The sequence below is a fragment of the Ictidomys tridecemlineatus genome, chromosome 12, assembly GCF_052094955.1.
Source record: "Ictidomys tridecemlineatus isolate mIctTri1 chromosome 12, mIctTri1.hap1, whole genome shotgun sequence".
Lineage (NCBI taxonomy): Eukaryota > Metazoa > Chordata > Mammalia > Rodentia > Sciuridae > Ictidomys > Ictidomys tridecemlineatus.
The window spans coordinates 61,561,765-61,581,669 of NC_135488.1; the positions used below are offsets into that span (position 1 = coordinate 61,561,765).

General features: G+C 45.5%; 1 protein-coding gene across 2 annotated transcripts; it reads left to right on the forward strand.

Annotated features, from left to right (window-relative positions):
• The first annotated feature begins 10,647 nt into the window (after window positions 1–10,647).
• On the forward strand, window positions 10,648–13,522 carry Egr4 (early growth response 4). Of its 2 annotated transcripts, none has more exons than XM_005322162.3 (2): window positions 10,648–11,221; window positions 11,668–13,522. In XM_005322162.3, exons 1-2 carry the CDS (start codon window positions 10,777–10,779, stop codon window positions 12,987–12,989), a joined length of 1,767 nt encoding a protein of 588 aa, XP_005322219.1. In that variant the 5' UTR covers window positions 10,648–10,776; the 3' UTR covers window positions 12,990–13,522. The 2 variants fall into 2 exon arrangements, with proteins under 2 accessions (XP_005322219.1, XP_040126930.1); XM_040270996.2 differs by having other exon boundaries at window positions 11,671–13,522.
• Window positions 13,523–19,905: the final 6,383 nt, after the last annotated feature.

Below are 19,905 nucleotides of genomic sequence, written 5' to 3' on the forward strand. Positions count from 1 at the left end.
TAATCAAATGACTGCCATTAATATGAAAAGTTAATTTTATAATATTCTTTTTTTTAAGTTGTGGTTGAAACTTTATTTATTTATTTATATGAGGTGCTAAAAAATGGAACCCTGCACCTCACACATGACAGCCAAGTGCTCTGCCACTGAGCCACAACCCCAGCCCCTATCATATTCTTTTTTAAGGAGGGTACTGGGAATTGATCTCAGGGCCTTGAGCATGCAAGGCAAGCACTCCACCACTGAGTTATATCCCCAGCCCTTTTTTATTTTATTTTGCCCAAACTGGCCTTAAATTTGGAATCCTCCTGCCTCAGCCTCCCAGATAACTGAGATTACAGATGTGCACCATCCAGCCCAGTTTAATTTTATCTTATTCTAAATTCTGTATGTTTGTTTGTGTGTGTGTGTGTGTGTGTATTAGTTTCTCAACTCTATTCCACTGGTACTCTAGCACAGCCTTATTTTAATAGGCATTGATATTTCATAGGGCATTAGCCATGGTTTCCAAAATTCTTTTAATAATTCTTTCATAGTCTTCCAAGTATACTTCAGAATGAATTTGTCAACTTGCTCCCCAATTCCTTTAAAAATCAAACAAACAAACCCATTTTTAGTGGAACAGCATGAAACTTGCAGATTGATTTAAGGAGAACTGACTGTGGCAACTATAGAGATGAGGCAGCTTGAGTCTCCCTCTAAAAAAGAATTGGTCAATTAGCTGCAAGCTGTGCAGCTGCAGGTTGTGAGCAACTTTTGGGTTCCTCTCTTTCCAAGAAATCCTCCACCACTAGGAACTAGGTACTGGGTACTGGTCATTTCTTCCCAGAGCAGGATTCTCCTAACGGACAATTTTTGCCTGAAAGTCACCACTGGTTTGGTGGAGACTTTGTCAGAGACACACTGCGATCTGAAGCTCTCCTGCCCAATCTTGCTTTTTGTCTCTCACATATGTTATTCCCAAATAAACTCCTTGCACCCCTCCCTCCTCAATCTCAATGTCTACATCACAGAGATATCCACTAACACATACTAAAACTTTATAATACTAAATTTTCCCATCCAAGAAAACATATCTCTCTATTGATCCTATTTTTTTAATATTTATTTTTAGTTGTACACAGTACCTTTATTTTATTTATTTTTATGTGGTGCTAAGGATGGAACCCAGGGCCTTGTAGGTGCTAGGCAAGCGCTCTACTGCTGTGCCACAACCCCAGCCCCTCTACTGATCCTATTTTTTAGTGGCCTTCAGGAAACTTTTTAATTTTTAATTGCCCTTCATATTCATCTGGCACACTCTTAAGTTTATTAGTAAAATTTTTTTATTAGTAAAAAATTTTTAAAGTCTTTTGTTGAAGTAAAAGATCTTTTATTCATACTTTTAAATTTATATATTTAAACTACATAGGTAGGTCATAAAGGTTTATAACATATCTTCTCATTGTCATTTATTTCTAAATCATCTTCCTTTGGCCTCATAAAAACTAACAAACATGACAGCAAACATGAACCACACATAAACTTTCCATCAGTAGGAGAATGGATAAACAGTGGTATATTCACACAAGGTCATACTAGTCAGGGATTAAAAAAAAAAAGAATAAACCACTGATACATGAAAAACATGGACTAGATAAATCTTAAAATATTATGTTGAACAAAAGAACCCAGGTACAAAACAGTACGTTCTAAATTATTCCATTTATGGATGGTTCAAGAATAGGAAAAACTATCTATAGTGATAGAACTAAGTAGTTACCTCAAAGATGTGATGTCTACTGACTAGAAAGAGGAACAAGAGAACTTCCTGGGGATATGGGTGTTTTATATCTTGATTTGGGTAAAATATCATCAGCTCATACATTTAAGATTTGCAGTTTGGGGCTGGAGTGGTAGAGCACTTGTCTCACATGTGTGAGGCACTGGTTTTAATCCTAAGCACCACATAAAAATAAATAAATAAAATAAGATATTGTGTCCATCTACAACTAAAAAAACATATTTCTTAAAAATTTGCAACTTGGGGCTGAGATTGTGGCTCAGTGGTAGAGTGCTCGTCTACCACGTGCAAGACTCTGGGTTCGATCCTCAGCACCACATAAAAATAAATAAACAAAATAAAGGTATTGTGTCCGACTATTAAAAAAAAAATTGCAGCTTGGTAGTACACACTTATAATGCTAGTGGCTCGGAAGGAGGCAGGAAGATCTTAAGTTTGAGGCCAGCCTCAGAAACTTAGAGAAGCCCTAATCAACTTTGCGAACTCTGCTTCAAAATAATAAATAATATAAATAAATAAATAAATAAATAAATAGGGTTGAGGATGTGCCTCAGTGGCAAAGTATCCCTGGGTTCAATCCACAATACCAGAGAGAGAGAGAGAGAGAGAGAGAGAGAGAGAGGTTTTCTTCTTTACTGTATGTAAATTACAGCTCTGTAAATAAAACACAGTTTGTGTGGGTGCAGAGACTGCTCCTTCTGCTGCTTCTCCACCCAAGTAAATGCCTACCCTACTTTCAAAACCAGAACCCAACAGTCAGCCATGTGTAACTCATCACTCAAATGTGTCCATTACAGAATGGCTCCAGGGCTGAGTGTGGCTCAGTGGTAGAGTACTTGCCTAGCATGTGTGAGGCCCCGAGTTCAATCCCAAAACCCTGGGCATGACTCTGAAGCTTCCCCTGTCCTGTGGCCACCTGAATTGCTGCCCAGTCTCCTCCTTGATCTCTCTCCAGGACACCTTCTTTACTGTAGTCAGATTGGTCTTGCCAAGACAAAAACTGCATCTCCTACAGAGTTCAAGCCTCTACAATGGCATCTTATTGCCCTAACGATAAAACCCAATGCCTAAACACACTACAATGTTCCTCCATGATCCTGAGCTTGCCCATCTCTCCAGCAGGACCCCACTCCTCTAGCCTCTTTCACTCCTTATGCTCCAGTCTTCATGGATTTCCTTCAGTGCCCTGAGTTCTTTTCTCCTCCTTTGTCCTTTTCCTCTCATTTCTGGCCTCTCTGTACATGCTGTCCCCTTTGCCTACAGCATTCTTCCACTCAACTTTCCCCCTATTCTGGGCTAACTTTTACTCAACACTCCCATCTTAATTGGAAAGTCAGTTCCTTGGGGAAGCCTCCCCTGAACATCCAGGCTGGCTAACCAATTCCTGTTTCATTCTAAGAACACAAACCATCTCATCTCATGCATCACACTTAACTAAGAGTTAAGTTGATGAATGAATTGAAATATTAGGTTCTCATTAAATATTCACATAAATGAATAAAGGAAAGCGAAGATTGGAAGAAAACAGTCATGAAATTCAGGTCATGATGTACAATCTTGTCCCCATATAAGGGGGGTACTCAGAAAACACTGGACAAATATCAAGGGTTGTTCACTGTTTCTTATTTTTTTGTTGTTTCTCATGTCACCTTTCCTTGTTGTAGCAAGTATTTGTGCTTCAACTACTTAATTTGCTAATTCTAACTCTTAATCCTGAGGTTCTAGATACAGCAGATAATGCACCCTTATTTCATAGATGAGAAAATACCAGCACAGAAAGGGTTAGCAATTTGTTCAAAGTCATAGAACAAGCAAAATGACAGACAGCTGGGCTGGAGTCAGTTCCCCTAACTCCCAGGCTCGAGGTCTTTGCTCTATCATTGAATTCCCTATGTTCCCTGAGGACCATGTGTCCCCACCAAAGGCAGGGTCACTGTTTTGGCCTTTGTGGAAACTGGTGTTTAGAAATCCTATAGAAGTTCTTTCCATTCCCTACCTACCCTGTTCCAGAAACCCGCTGCACATCATTGATACAACCGGTTCTGTTCTGATCCCCTGCTTGCTGTTCCCTGGAGAGGTGACCACTGGGGCCCTCCCCTTGTCCCATGACTGAATAAAGGTCCCTGCTGGAATCTTCACATGGCATGCCACATGAATGTGTGGGACCCACTGGTTGCCAAGCCAAATGTGGCTCCAGATTATTCTAGGAAACAAATAAGTTGTTTTGCTCTGGATTGCAGGAATTTCTAATTAGGGATTTTTATTTTGGGCGGTGTTTCTTGGAGCTGGCAGACAGATGGAGTAGGCGATTTGCTCCAAGGGCATTGTTAAGCAGAGGGAACTATCATTTTTGCCCCATGTTATGAGAAGATGCCAGAGCCCATTCCTGCCCAGCTCTTGCCCTCAAGGACTGAGGCAGAAGCCTCTTTGAGAAGCTTCCTGGTTCACAGTAATTTCCCATTCTCCAGGAATGGCCCTCAAAACACAAGCACAAGCCCCTTGCTGGGTGTTACCCTTTGTTCTGTCACTAGCAGAACAAAGGTCTTTCCTGGGATTCCCTTCCTGGAACTCAGGGTGAGAATTTATTTATCCCTGCAGCAGATACATAGAACACAGAATCCACTAATGGCCCAGATTTCAGTCATCTGTAAGAGAAGAGCTGAGAGCATCTGAAAATTCTTAACCTCTGGTTCTTCTACTTCCTGACTCCCAACTGTAGCTCTGATCCCCTTACAGGTTGGATGAGAGTCCCTTGAGCTGACCAACTCCATTTTTTCCAAGCTAATTCAGGCTGCATTTCTGTCACTTGCAATCAAAAGTCCAGCTTGATCATGGCGGACAAGATTCAGAGGGTCCAGGCTCTGGCTCAATGGACCCAGTTGTGAATAAATTATCTGAATATTGTGGAGTCAGGCTATCAGATCCCTGTATAATGACCAATGGACTCCAAAGAAGTTAAAAACAACAACAACAACTGTGGAATGATAGGAAGGAAGTGGAGGTGAAAAGACAGCAAGATGAGCTTAAGCAAGAGAAAGTAGGAGGAAGCCAGGTATGGAGGCAGGGAGAAGTTCATCAGGTAAGTGCAGCAGGCTTGATTCTGATCACACCACTGCTCTAGAGCTACAGTCCTGTCAGTCCTGCTGGATTAGCCCCCTTTTCATCTGTTCAACATGTGAATTGAAAATGAATGCTCTGAACATTGTTGTCTGATGAAAGAATAACATTTATCAAGATTCAAATCCATTATTACCCACAAAGAGAGACCCAGGCTTAGATACAAAGGAGGCTGATTCTGAATCCTGGTGGCATGGAGAAGTCATTCTGTTCTCCATGCCTCCTAGGATCCATCCTAGTCACACCTTTCCTATAGTCATCCACCTCTTAGCTCTGCTTGATGCTGACTTTACCCAAGAAAAGATGCAAAATGGAACACAGGAGAAAGAATAACCTCCATCTCTCCTGTGGGGGAGCAGCTTAGGAGCTACTAGGAAGAACGTAAGAAGCTTTGCCCAAACAGCTTGCAGCCTCCTTGTTCGCCTCCTCTCCACTCCCGTCATCGTCCAAAACAGAAAAAACAAAAGTGAGGAAGGTGCAGAAGCCCCCACAATCCATATCCCCACCCGGTCTTTCTCTCTGGCCATGCGGAGAGCTTCCCTTCAGAGCACAAGGAAGTTACCACTCAAATGCCTGGGTGAGGAATTTGGCCCTTGGGTGGTAAAAAAGGAAATTCGGGGCCCAGAGAAAAGATTCCAGTCTTTACTGATAGTATTTACATGCAAATTAAAATATCACTGGGATACCTCTTTTTCTTACCTGTTGGCTCCTAAATGATTCTGGATGGCCCAGAAATTCAAACAATCTTTATAGAGGAAGGTTTGTCAAGACATAAACTTTGAAAGGTTTGTACCCTTGATCTAGAAATTCCACCTTCCGGGAATCTAGCCTATGGTCCAAAAGTTGGCACCATCATTTACGAACCTTATAAGTTTGGGCAAATTTATTAAAAACTCCATGCTTTAATATTCCCATCTGTAAAATAAGGATAATAAAGATTATCAAGTTGTTATGAGGATTAAATGATGAGTGTACGTGAAGTTCTCCATACCTGGCAAATAGTGCCCACAGTAAGTTGCATACAATGTCAGCATACTAAAATATTATTACCCCACCAGTGCATCAAGTACACATAAAAAGCTATATACAACCAGATTCTTTAAAATAGTGCCAATCAGGAAACTATGGGTTAAAAATATGGTAGAATACTCTAGAGTAATTATTAACAATATAAGAGATCAGTCCCTATAAAAATGATGGAAAAAATTAAAACTATACAAGATACAATGTTAAAGTAGTTATAATGTTGAGTTAGTATGCTACAATTCATATAAATAATGATAATGCAAATGCTGAATAAATAAATTTTGAATGAATATGCATGAAAACAATCTGAACTTACTTAAATATATATATTTGGGTCAGGATTGTGAAAATATTCTAAATTTTTACATTATAATTTTTTTAAAACTTAAATCTTTTTATCTTTATTTATTTATCTTTATGTGGTACTGAGGCTCGAACTCAGTGCCTCACACATGCTAGGCAAGTGCTCTACCACTGAGCCACAACCTCAACCCCTTATATTATAATTTTTAATGTTTGCTTTTTCCAGTAATCATGTTACCTTTGTGGACATTAAAAATCAAAATCATAATAACAACCCAAAGCAAAAAGCAATGACTGGCCATGGGTAGAGAAGACAGAGGACAGAGAAGAACCCTGACAGTGGGTCCCTTGCTTCATGGACAGGTGATCAGACTCCTGGCCTAGTGGTCATCAAAGCCTGGGGGGGCACTTGAGGGGTCTTGAGAAAGAAGCTGGGTATGGCAGAGACCACTGCGGAAGGCAAACTTCATCTCTGTGGCTGCTTCATTGGCCTTGTTCCTTGTCAGTCTGATGGCCCCACACTGCGCTCCTGTCGCTGCTTTTAAATGAACCCTTTAGAAAGAAGAAAAAAAGAGGGAGCAGATGGGGAGAGTAGGAGAGATGAAGAAAAGAGAGGAAGAGGGGAGCAGTAGAGAGGAAAGAGGAGTGAGGAATACAGTGTCCCTGAATCTCCATGGCCCCAGGAAGTGGGACAGAGAACTGCTCTTCAGCTCTCTGTCAGGAGTCACCATGGAGACGGAGCACTGGTCTCTTCATGATTAATACTCCCAGGCAGCTGTCTTCTTGGAGTCTTTTAAAATATGTACACTATTATTTGAACACAATGATATTTAGAGCAGAAAGATCAAGGTGGGGTGTGGGGGAGGGAACCGTGGTTACCAAGTGCTATGACAGTGCTGGGCCCTTCCCAGAAGAGAGAGAGGGGAGGCTGCCTTTCCCCATCATACTGGCCCATCCCTTCTCGTCTCGCCCCCTGGATGCAGATCTCCCAGTCTCAGGCACTGCAGCATCTGCATCATAACCTTGCCAGCACCTGCCAAGGGTTATGCTCAATGAAGAGTTGGTGAATGAATTCATTCATTCATTAATTCATTCAGCAAGTGTTTGTTCAGTGCTTGTCTACAAAGCAAACTCTCTTTCCCTCATCTGTCCTCGTGGAAATATGAAATTCCCTCTCATTCTCCCCATGGCCATGCATATATGTACTCATGTGCACACACATGTATACACACCTTACTATCACCACCAACTTCCACAATAGCCCCAAAGGGCTTCCTCCTCAGTGTGCATCTGATGTGACCCATTGTGCTCTCCTAGCCCGTTCACTCCACAGAATTCTTGCAGGGATGAATGCTAGCCAGACTGAGTTTGCATATCTAATTTGAAAAGCTAGAGAAAGATCCTCCATCTAAAGCCACCTCAGAGTGATTCCCTTTGGAAAGTCAATTACCTTTTCCTAAGTTATCTTATGCAGAAGACTAGCCTGGCCTCAACTCTCAGCCCCACCACAGAATAGAAGTGTCACTTTGGGCAAGTCATTTAACCTTACTGAGTTTTGTTTTCTCATCTGTAAAATGGATCTATAATTCCTTATTTCAAAGATTCTTCTTATGATTAAATGATGTTTGTAAAGTATTCAACTGATGTGATTTCCCCTTTTCCCCTCTGTAAATGTATGTTTTTGTATTTAAAGCGTGATTGAAGTGTAGCTGGTAGATTTAAGCCCCCTTTCTTCCAGTCCCTCCCAAAGACCATTTTTCCACATGGATCCAGAAGCTCTTTCTAAGCTGTTAAAAGTTGGGGGGGAAGAGGGGCAAAATACTCAGAAACCCCTCCCATTACATTCTTTCCCCATTGTTAAGGAACCAAGTACAGGTGCAAATGCCCCTCCAAAGGCAGCATTCTGTCTGTGTATGTGTGTCCACTAAAGGTGGACACAGAGATGGGGATGTGGATCTGCCCATATCCAGAGCACAAACTTTCACCCCCATCTCCTCTCCTCATCACTCCTACTCTCTAGCTCTCCCCAAGGCCTGGCCTCTAACAAGAGCAAGTAAGAGTGACTTGGACCTAGCCCAACAGCCCTTGGCAGAGAGCAGCAATGGCCTGGCACCTCACTAAAGAACTAGGGGAATTATCCATGACTAAGAAGTAGGAGGAATGCTGTGGCAGAGGGAAGAACAGCAGAAGGGATGGGCAACCTGGGGCTGGCCAATCTGGCCCGACGGGCGACCTGGGGAGCCCTGGACACCAGCCCAGCCAAACTCCTCCCCTCCCCCTCCCTCCCAGGCAGCAAGATGCCAGAGTGTATTTGAAACATGTGTGCCCTGCGTGTCTGGTGAGGGCTCACCTGGTCTTGGCAATGCATTTGGATTACACTCAAACCCTGAGTCTGAATCTGAGTATAAAGAAAATAGTGCTCTGCGTGTCTAATCCTTACAGACAAGTGCTGAGGTTTTACATTTCCTACATGGATATATACCATATTTGAGACCATTTATTAGGACATGCTACAAGTGTATGATTATAAAAAACCAGTATAGACTCAAGGACAAGATGCATTATAAGTGTGCCAACATATGTTTTGCAGGTGACTGTGTGATGGGATATATTCTGTGAATGCACTTATAAGGTTATTGTAGGGAAGGGAAAAGGATAGCTAGGAATGGAGATGGGCTTCTCTGATGGGATAAAAACTAAAATCTACCATCTGTCCCATAATAGACACTTAAGGAATGAATACCAAATGAATGAACATTGAGAAATTGAATGCATAGATGTTTGCATAATGGATGAAGGGTGAAAGGACAACTTGATGGGGTTTGAGCATTCTTGGGCACTCTCTCTAGAATAGGATAATAGAGATGGGGAAGGCTGGAAGGTACACCACCAGTCACACTATAACAAGAAGAACAGAAAAAGGAAAGGGGAGTCCCAGACCTTCCAAAACCCAGAGTCCCAGGAATGGAAGCTCTTCATTGAAAAAAAAAAAAAGGTATTCCGTGTATTACTTAATCCTTTCATTTGGTTTTTCCCATAAAGGAGTTAGGTGAGCTAGGATAAAATGAACATTTTTTTAAAAGAATGAGAAAAAAGAGGTAGAGGGGAAAACACAACAGAAAAGAGACTCAAGAGAGAAGGCAGGCAGATTTCTTTGCTGAAGTTGACTCTGACGTTTCTGCAGCCAAGAGTCGCAGCCTTTTTACAATTATGATTTTTTTTTCTTTTTTCAGAGGAACCAGATTATTCCAGATGCCAATTCCAGGGAAATGATTCTCGTAGATTTTCTCTGTGTTGCTGGGAACAATCTTCCTTCATTTATATGAAAGCAGAAAAACAGTCTATGGAATCTTCCCCTCCCCTATGGATGAGGGAGGAGTGAGCAGGAATTGGTCCTACTTCTCTGGAGAACATTTAAATATCCTTTGGCCCAAATTTACACTCACAGGAATTTGTCCCACCTCTATTTTCAAATTATATAGTCAAGGACGATAACAACAACTCCAACAACACTGATAAAAGCAAAAGGTTGGGAAACTACCTACATGCTCATGGATAAGACACTAATTGACTAACTCATGGTCCTCCCTTTCAATGGAGCATACGACATTAGAAAAGAGTGTTTGGATATGGTGCAACCTCTCTCCTATTTTAAGTGAAAAAAAATTATACTGCAGCACAGTGTATATGCTTGCATATATATATATATATAAATTTTCTGAAAAAAAAACCCTAGAAACTTAAATGTGGATAACTTAGAAGGTAGGAATGAAGGTGGGTGGGGCAAAGAGGGCCCCAAACTTTTCTTTTTTTTAATTTATTTTTTAGTTTTAGGTAGACACAATATCTTTATTTTACATTTACGTGGTGCTGAGGATCGAACCCAGTGCCTCGTGCATGCTAGGCAAGCGCTCTACCACTAAGCCACAATCCCAGCCCCAGCCCCAAACTTTTCAAAGTATAATTTATTCTTTTGTACAGACTTGACTTCCCCCACACCTACACACCTGTAGCAAGTGATGGTATCGTCCTTCTTAACTTGAATGTTATTTTTCCTAGCAGAAATTTGAACAGACACACACATACTTAAAACAAAACCTTAAGAAAATGGAAAATCAGGCATTAATAAAAAACCATAATGGCGATAATCTCTACGGTTTACTGAATGAATGTGCCTAGTGTTCTGTTTCTGTCTATAGCAAATTCAAAGAAGGGATTAAATGTAGTTAAGTGACAAATAGCGGATTCGAACCCCCAAATTGTGGAATCTCACAATCCTCACCGCCCTAGGGCCTTTACCTCCAGGCGGGAAACTCACGTACTGGACGTTCGGCCCCACGCGGCTCACAGCCCATTCGGGCGCACCCGTGGCCTCGGCGCGCACGGGGCTCTTGGCTCGGGGAGCGCGCCCGCACGCAGCGGAGCGGGCTCGGCTGCGGCGGCAGCGACGTCACAGCTCGAGCTTTCCTTTTCGGGAGTCCCCGGCACACATCCTGTGTCCATGTTTGGGCATTTACGTCACGGCGGCAGGGCCGGGGCCTCCCGAAATGGCAGTGGCCCGGGGAGTCGGAAGCCCGGAGCCAGCGACGCCGCAGCTATATAAGTGGGGGGGCTGTGGGTTGGGGGAGCCTGGCTGCGCTTTGAAGAGGCAAGGAGCCGCCGCCCGAGGCCCTCGCGGGCGAGCGAGGGTTCCGGGGCCCCCAGACCCTTTTCCTAGAGGTGAGCGCCTGGAGCCAGAAGCTCGGGTGCCCGGGACTGTGCACCGCGGGGAGCCGCGACCGCCGGCCTCCCCGCAACCTACGTGCCCTCAAGCCCAGCGGGCGAGGCCCCGAGTGCCCCGCAACCGCTGCCGCGCCATGCTCCACCTTAGTGAGTTTTCTGGCCCCGACGCGATCCTCGTCAAGTCCTCCGAAGGCTGTTGCGCCGAACCTAGCACTGAATTGCCTCGGCTGCCCGCCAGGGACACTCCCGCGACCGCTGGCTATCCTGGAGGTAAGGAGCGCGGCCAGGGGTGCTCAGACGGCGACAAAACGCAGGGGCAAGCAGGGATTGGGACGCTGGAAACATAGGGATGGGGGGATGGGAGGCGCAGGGGGTCATGGGGCGCGCACTCCCGTTCCCACCCCCACTAGGCCGCCAGCGCCTCCGCCGGAACCTGTGTGAGTGTGTGTGTGAGTGTGTGTGTGTGTGTGTGTGTGTGTGTGTGCGCGCGCGCGCGCGCGCACGCGAACCCAGGTATCCTTTTGCCTATGCACGTGTGTTTTGCGTGTGCATGTTTGTATGTGTGTCCTGGGATGTTTGCCGGCCCCTGCTGGATCAGAATGTGCAAAAGGCACTTTGCGTGTGTTGGTGTGCACCAAGGGCTTCGTGGGTAGGGACTGAGGGTTCAGAGGCACGCCCTTTGGTGTGCCCAGAGCTGATTCCTGCTCCCTCCTCAGCAGGCGACTTCTTGAGCTGGGCTTTGAGCAACTGCGGTGCCGGGGGGGACTTGGCTGACTCCTGCTTCTTGGAGGGTCCCGCGCCCACGCCCCCTCCTGGCCTCAGCTACAGCGGTAGCTTCTTCATTCAGGCAGTACCAGAACATCCGCACGACCCGGAGGCACTCTTCAACCTCATGTCGGGCATCTTAGGCCTGGCACCCTTCCCCGGCCCTGAGGCGGCAGCATCCCGGTCCCCACTGGATACTCCCTTTCCCGCGGGCCCCGACGCCTTGCTTCCAGGTCCGCCGGACCTGTACTCCCCGGATCTGAGCGCGGCCGCCTTCTCAGAGGCGTTTTGGGAGGCTTCGCCTTCCTCTGGCGCCCCCTCTCAGTGCCTGTACGAGCCTCAGCTCTCTCCGCCCGACGTCAAGCCGGGCCTTCGGGCGCCTCCAGCCTCTCCAGCGCTGGACGCTGCCTCGGCCTTCAAAGGTCCCTACGCACCCTGGGAGCTGCTTTCTGTTGGGGCCCCAGGAAACTGTGGGTCTCAGGGAGGCTACCAGGCCGCCCCCGAAGCTCGTTTCCCCTCATTAGGGACCAAGATCGAGGACCTGCTGTCCATCAGTTGTCCTGCGGAGCTGCCGGCCAGTACAACCAACAGACTGTACTCCACCGGGGCCTACGACGCTTTCCCGCTGGCCCCAGGTGACTTAGGGGATGGGGCCGAGGGCCTCCCGGGGCTCTTGACCCCTCCTAGTGGGGAGGGAGGGAGTAGCGGCGGCGACGGCGGAGAGTTTCTGGCCGGTACACAGCCTCAGCTTTCCCCACTGGGCCTTCGCAGCACTGCCACCGCGGACTTCCCCAAACCTCTTGTGGCCGACATCCCCGGGAGCAGTGGCGTCACTGCGCCACCTGTGCAGCCACCGGCCCCTTTTCCCCCGGCCAAGGCGCGGCGCAAGGGGCGCCGAGGAGGCAAGTGCAGCGCTCGCTGCTTCTGCCCTCGGCCACATGCCAAGGCCTTTGCTTGTCCTGTGGAAAGCTGCGTACGTAGCTTTGCGCGCTCCGACGAGCTCAATCGCCACCTGCGTATCCACACTGGCCACAAGCCCTTCCAGTGCCGCATCTGCCTCCGCAACTTCAGCCGCAGCGACCACCTCACCACTCACGTGCGCACCCACACAGGCGAGAAGCCCTTTGCCTGCGACGTGTGCGGGCGCCGTTTCGCGCGCAGCGATGAGAAGAAACGACACAGCAAGGTGCACCTTAAGCAGAAGGCGCGCGCGGAGGAGCGGCTTAAGGGCCTCGGGTTTTACTCTTTGGGCCTCTCCTTTGCTGCGATGTGAGCAGGAGCTGGGTTTGTAGGTTGGGGCGCCGCCACTCGGCGCGCACAACAAGATCTGGCCCGTCCCCCCTCCCCGCTCTTTTCCCACCTTTTATTCGCACGCCCCGGGGCCGGCCTCCGTCCTGCTTCCAGTTCCCCTGAAGCGCCCGCTGCACTTGCCCTGTTCAGCACCAGCTCCGTGGATAGCTCCCGCTGTTCAGGCGCTGTATTCCTTGTGAGCCGCTTTGGGGAAAGTCCTCTCAGGCCACCCACTGAGGAGGCACTTCCTTGGGACTCATGATAGTCTTTTGTAACTGGCTCACACCCCACGCCGTCCTCTATACCCCTACCCCACAGACAGGCTGGGGCTTCGCCGAGCCGGTCTCGCGCGGGACTTTGTACAGCAATGTCGTTTCCAGCAGCAATTGGATGTAACGTTTTGCTTTGGGGTTATTTCCTTTTTGTTGTTGTTAATTTTTGTAAAGCAGACGCTACTCTCAAGCAGTTGACAAAACTGTTTATTTTTGCAATTAAAATTATTGTGCTAAAAGCTTACTGAATCTGCCATGTAAGCTCCTAACCCTTCCACAAACAGCTTCTCCAGGACAGCATGTGCCAGAAGACAAAGGCTATCCCCATGTTCATGGGTTACAGGCCCTGAATACATTACACACCTACGTCAAGCACACCTACCAGGCACTGTGACACATAGTAGGCATTCAATAAATATGTATTGAATTAATGAATGAATTTAATCATAGCTGATCTAAGATCTAAAAGTGTTTCTGGATCTAGAAAGTGATTTAAAGGTGTAGGTGTTAAACACTGTGCATGGTATCCTCCTTAATCCTCATTTTAAAGTGAAGCAGGCATAAACCCCACTTCACGATGAGGGAGCAATGTAGATAATTTGCTGAGTAACCCAGCTAGAAGCAGAGTCAAACAGTTGACTCTAAAGCCAGTTCTCATTTTCCAACCCTGGATTGGAGGTACCTGACCTGTTAGGAAAGGTTTCCTACTGGGAAATGAGAAAAAGAAACAGAATTCGCCACTAGAGGGAGCGCTAGGCAGTAGCCAAAGCCGCAAAAGGCTGCAGTATTTCAGTGCTATTTGTGAATACCCAGTGTTCCCTGTCACAGATTCACAGTGTTTCATGACCAACTGAATTCACTTTTACATACAGAGTAGGGTAAGGAAGAGCATAAAGGCCCATTTTTTTAAGTAAATTATTCCAAAGCACACAACCTGAACAAAGGAGGAAGTGCAGACTGGCCATGAGTGGCTGGCTTCTAATCAACCACCCATGCTCTCTCCAGCTTTATTCCATCAAGTGCTGACCCAAGTATACCCAATCTTGTCCTCATACCCTAAGAGATTCCAGCCTGAGCCTACGCATCTGTTCAAAAGTCACATATTGTCAGGGCAAAGGGTCTCAGCATTCAGCTGGACTACACCTGAGTCTAGCAAGGAGCAGGTCTTACTTACCCCAAGGATTGCGGTCATCTTATTCTTTCCATAAAGAACCTTCTCCAGGAAGCAGAAGGCTACTTGTTGTCCAACCATCCACTGCCACTGCCCTTTCCAAGCTTTCCCTCCAAGTGAACCTTCATGTTTTTGAGTGGCAGGCAGGAGGGTGGGGAAGAAAGTGTAACTCTGTAATGGGAAAAGTAGGCCTCCCTCCTTTACTCTTTGAACTCCCTACCCAAAAATTTTACTCTCTTTTTGGTCACCTTGAGCAGAAGTTGGAGTACAAAAAGCCTGCCATGCACCCCATCTCCCCTCCCAGGTGACTCCTCTTTGCTAAGGCAGGGAAAAGACCTGTTCTGAGCTGCTTTGAATTAGGCTAGCCCACAGCTCTCTGATGCCAGACTAACACAACTCCTGATCCTTTGGCTTCTTCACCCCTCCACTCCTGCAGACTAGTTGACCAGAGAAATAAAATAATCCAGAGGATTCCTTTTCTCTCCCCCAAGTATTAAGTGCTTTCACTTAAAGGCTGAATACTTTGTTTTTTTTTTTTTTAAAGAGAGAGTGAGAGAGGGGGACAGAGAGAGAGAGAGAGAGAATTTTAACATTTATTTATTTTTTCTTAGTTCTCGGCGGACACAACATCTTTGTTGGTATGTGGTGCTGAGGATCGAACCCGGGCCGCATGCATGCTAGGCGAGCGCGCTACCGCTTGAGCCACATCCCCAGCCCAGGCTGAATACTTTGTATCTAAGAAACTAATTTGTGCTAAAGAATTTGATTTTACCTCTTCTAAGGTAATTGACATTCTAGAAGAGTAGTGTGCAGAGGGCAATGTTTAACCTTATGGAGAGGTTCAGATGATGGGCTGTCAGGCACTGCTAGATAAGTGTTAGATTCTGGAGACATAAGGTAGTAGTGACCCTTATTATTTTACTATTTAAATGACCACAACTTTCATTCTTAGGCATGGACCACCTGAATTCATCTTTACATTCAGAATAGGGTAAGGAAGAGCATAAAGGCCCATATTTTAAGTAAATGACCCCAAAGCACACAACCTGAACAAAGGAGGAAGTACAGACTGGCCATGGGTGGCTGGCTTCTAATCACCACCCATGCTCTCTGCAGCTTTATTCCATCAAGTGCTGACCCAAGTGTGCCTGATCTTATCCTCATACTCTAATATTAGGCCTAATGAGAAAAAAAAAATGGAACTCCAAACAAGTGACTTAGTAGTCCTGGTACCAGAGCCCATCCTGGTTCTAGAACTCAAGAGACAAGAAATCCCTCCTTTGTCCTCATTTATTGAAACTTCCCCTAAGGATTTTGAGGGAAGAGAATGTTAGGCCAAAAGGGAGAGAATTAAAATCAAACAATCAAAAAATCACCCCAAACCCAAGATCCAAGCAGAATTAGGTACTGCCAGAGAGCTCATCTTCCTTACTTACTCCTCTTTTTCATGTGATCCTCAAAATGTGGGCATTTTCCCCAGACTCAGTTCTTAGCTGCTGCTTTCCTATTTCAACCATGTTCTTGGAGAGCACATTCATTGCTGTCACCCATACATACATGACTTCTAAATCAGTCAATTCTAAGGCCCCAAGGGCCATCTCAGTATGAATATCCCACTACTATTTTAAACACAATCTAAAATCAAATCATTCTTCCATATACCTAATTCTTATTAATAGTGACAATGTCTTTAGTTCCCTAGATTTGCCTAAATAACTACACTTCTGTAAGAATTCCCTTTGTTCCCTCCTTTCCCCCACATATCCAGGCTATCATTTAGACCTGATGGAACTTATGGATATTTTTTCAGGGTCTTATCTACTCTCATTCATGGTACATTGTTTTCTGTTATGTTTTGTGATTTTTATTAGCTTTGAGCTAATCTTTGCTGGGGATTCTCTGGTCAGCAATACATTGTGTCGAGGTTGAAGGCATGTTTCTCCTGAGTGTTATTTTTTAAGGCTTTTATTCATTTTCAGGATTTCTTATTTTTTTACATATTTTTATGGGTGCATTATTCTTGTACATAATGGTGGGATTTGTTTTACATATTTGCAATGCCCAATATACAATATAGTTTGGCCAATATTCTCCTGAGCAGTTTTATATTTGCTTTTGTCAGGCACTCTAAGAGTATCACCTGATGGCCATAGATTTTTTGTTAAGCTCTTGACTTACCGGCTCCTGTACCATGCAGGTGTTCAAATTCCAGCTCAAGTAGTTATAATTTTTCAGAGGCAGTTCCTCCTATTCCAGTCAGGAGCCAGGTCAGGACAAACAAGAAATAAACTCCCTCCCCATACCTTCCAAGGCTTGTCTTAACACACCTCAAACTTAACATTTCTTGATCTCAATTCCCTTGTTTTGATCCATGTAGATTTTCTTTCTTTTCTTGCAAGCTCAGTTAAACACTTTAGGAATTGTCTGTTACTTTTTGCGAAGCAGTCCACATATTGTGTAGCAGAAGGATCTTTGGGTTATCTGGCTGACAATACTGTTGAAAACTGAAGACAGAAAATGTTGAATCTTTTACTAAAGTATTCCCCACATTTATCCTCTGGGTATCTATCACCAATATCTGGGTTCAAGCTACCTTTTCCACATTCACACACACAACTTGGCTATGTCAATCACATAACATACCATAATAACACTGTACTTGGAAGGAGCTTAGAAGTACATGTTGTCCAACCCTCACTGTATAGAAAAAAAATTGAGGCCCAAGAGGTTTGGGGGGTTTCTTAAGGGCACACAGAGACTAAAGTGGGTCTTCCCATTGCAAGACCAGTGCATATCCTTATGTCCACACATTCCCCAATATTATTGAGTGACTGCTATATGCTGGGTCATTGGTTCCCAACTCCTTTACTTTCCATTTCACCTGAGGAATTCAACACACACACACACACACACACACACACACACACACACACACACCATACGCATCAGTAATAAGCTCACTCAAGTCTGGATTCCCATACTATAGAGATGGGGAAGCATCTTTATGATCGAGGTATGGGAAAGAGTTTGAAAAAGCAACCAGAATGTCTGCTGTTTCCTCCCCCTTCACTCCAACCTCCATGCCTTATTTGAGACAAGCCAGATATAGCCAGTTTGGACTATTCCAAAGTGCTTCCATTGTCCCTCTGCCTCATTTTCTCTCCTTGCATCCCACACAGAATGGCTCTATAATAAAAATCCTTGAAGCACCATTCATAGCATGATAGACCAAGACTTCACCCTCCTACAAAGATAAATACATCCCTGCCATCAAATCCCCCCATATCTGACTCAAATTCATCTTCCAACCTCCATCATCATTTTCCCCTTTGTTCTTTGCCCTCTCATCTCTCCCTCTCTCTCCACCTGTTATCCAAATGCTCTCACCTGTGAAAACAGACAAAAAAAAAAACCCCAAAAACAGAAGGAAGGAAAGAGAAAAGAGAAGAAGGAAGGAAGGCAACTTGGAGAGCATGAAGCTGAAAAAGAGAAGGAGGATGAAGGGTCAAGAAGGAGAGACAGGAAGAAGCAGAACAGAGGCCTTCATCCAACTGTGGGACCACATCTCTGGCTAGTCCAGGCCCGTCCAATTATTGATAAGCCTGTGATTCTGTATCTCAGCTTTGGGACTCCAGATGTATCTGTCACTGAGCTCTCTCTTTGGGTTTCTCTGGCCCACATGGAGTGGGAATCAGTTTAACATTTTTAGAACAGTGGTTCCCATAACAACCAAGCAGGAACTGTTGTCTGTGAAATGTAGCATGGTCACACATGCGCATATATACACATACATGCACACATGCATATGCCTTCACACATGCACACAAACAAATACATGTGCTTGTACTTACTCAAATACACACACCACACATGCACATACTCACATGCCCTTACACACATCCATAAGCATACACAGGCTTGTATATATGCACTTATAGAAAGACACCCACATACAGACATATATTCACATGCACATACATACATATGCATCATACATATACACACATTCACAAAAGCACACTTACTCATATATAGCATGTACCAAATTGTTTCCATATATTCACAGGAAACACAGAGTAAAGATAAATGTCAACAACAAAGATGGAGCCATAACAATACATAGGTATTTTTGGCTATCTACAAAAGCAGGTGGATTTAAGAAGTCTGTATTTTGACAACAGAAGGCTTAGATGACTTTATTATAGCAAAGACATGGCAAGAGGGCCCTGTGGTTGAGCATAGACTGAAGATGAATAACTTGCTTTCAAATCCTAGTCATGTGATCTGCTGAGTTCTGAACTTCAGCATCTCCACCTGCAAAGCAGGATAATAATAATGTCTACTTGATACATGTACTAGGAAGATTAAATGATATGCATAAAATGATCAGCATGATGCTTGGCACTTGGTTAATAAGAGCTGTTGTAATTTAGGTCTTAGAAGTGATTTCTTATTTGCTCAATCTAAGAAGACTTCCTGGAGGGGGAAAGAAGAAACGAAGAGAAGACTGACTAGGAGAGGGGGAGCTTGACTCTTGTACAGCCTCTAGTCCTTTTAAATTTCCCTTTCCCCAAAAGTCACCTGACAACAAGTCTACAAATTGTCCTTCCTGAACGTACTGAATACCACAAATGCTTATGCCTTCATAGGAGTGGAATGGGGTAAATGGAAGTCCCCAACAGCCTCAAATCTACTGGAGAATCCTAAGGCTGTTGGATTTCTGCTCCACTGCAGGCCCACTGGCCCACAAGTCCTCCTGTGCAACACTGCCCAAACACCACCTCAGGCGGAAATACCATCCTTCCTCTTCCTCATCCAAGGCTCAGCTCAGTCCTCCTTAGAACCTTCAGACCTCCCCCCCTTTTTTTCCCCCTCAGACCCCTCTGCATCCCTGGGAACTATCCCCAAGCCTAGGACAGCCGGATTGTGTCTGCCTCGCCAGCTAGATAGGCCTAAACAGAGTGGAGGCGGGGGTTCTAGGTGCTCCCATCCTGGGACTCCTGGCTGCTATCCTAGCCAAGTGATGGATTTGGCTGGGGGAGAACCAGGACTCTATTCCCTCTTTCCTCCTTTTAGGTCTGGGAGGGGATTTGTGACACAATGACACGTGCTCCTAGGCTACACCCTAAGCGCAGGACCTGGCCTGGCCACGGTCACTCCCAGCTCAGCTATTTCCCTGTGAACCCTCAGAGGAGATAGTCCTAAGAGGTCCACAAAGACTACGCAGCTGACCCGAGGTCGCCGAGCGCACGACCCAGGCTCTCGCAGCCCCAGAGGCCGATTAGGGAACTTGGCGCATAACCCAGGAGTAGGGCCCCCGCCCGCCCTCGCCCCTTTTCAGGTCTACAGAACCACCCACCCCAGGATTTGCCCCCAGGTGAATGTAGGCCCAAGCCAGGGTGGTACGGTTAGACAGAGGCCCCGATTAAAGGTGGGCAGCGGAGGCCACCTCTGGA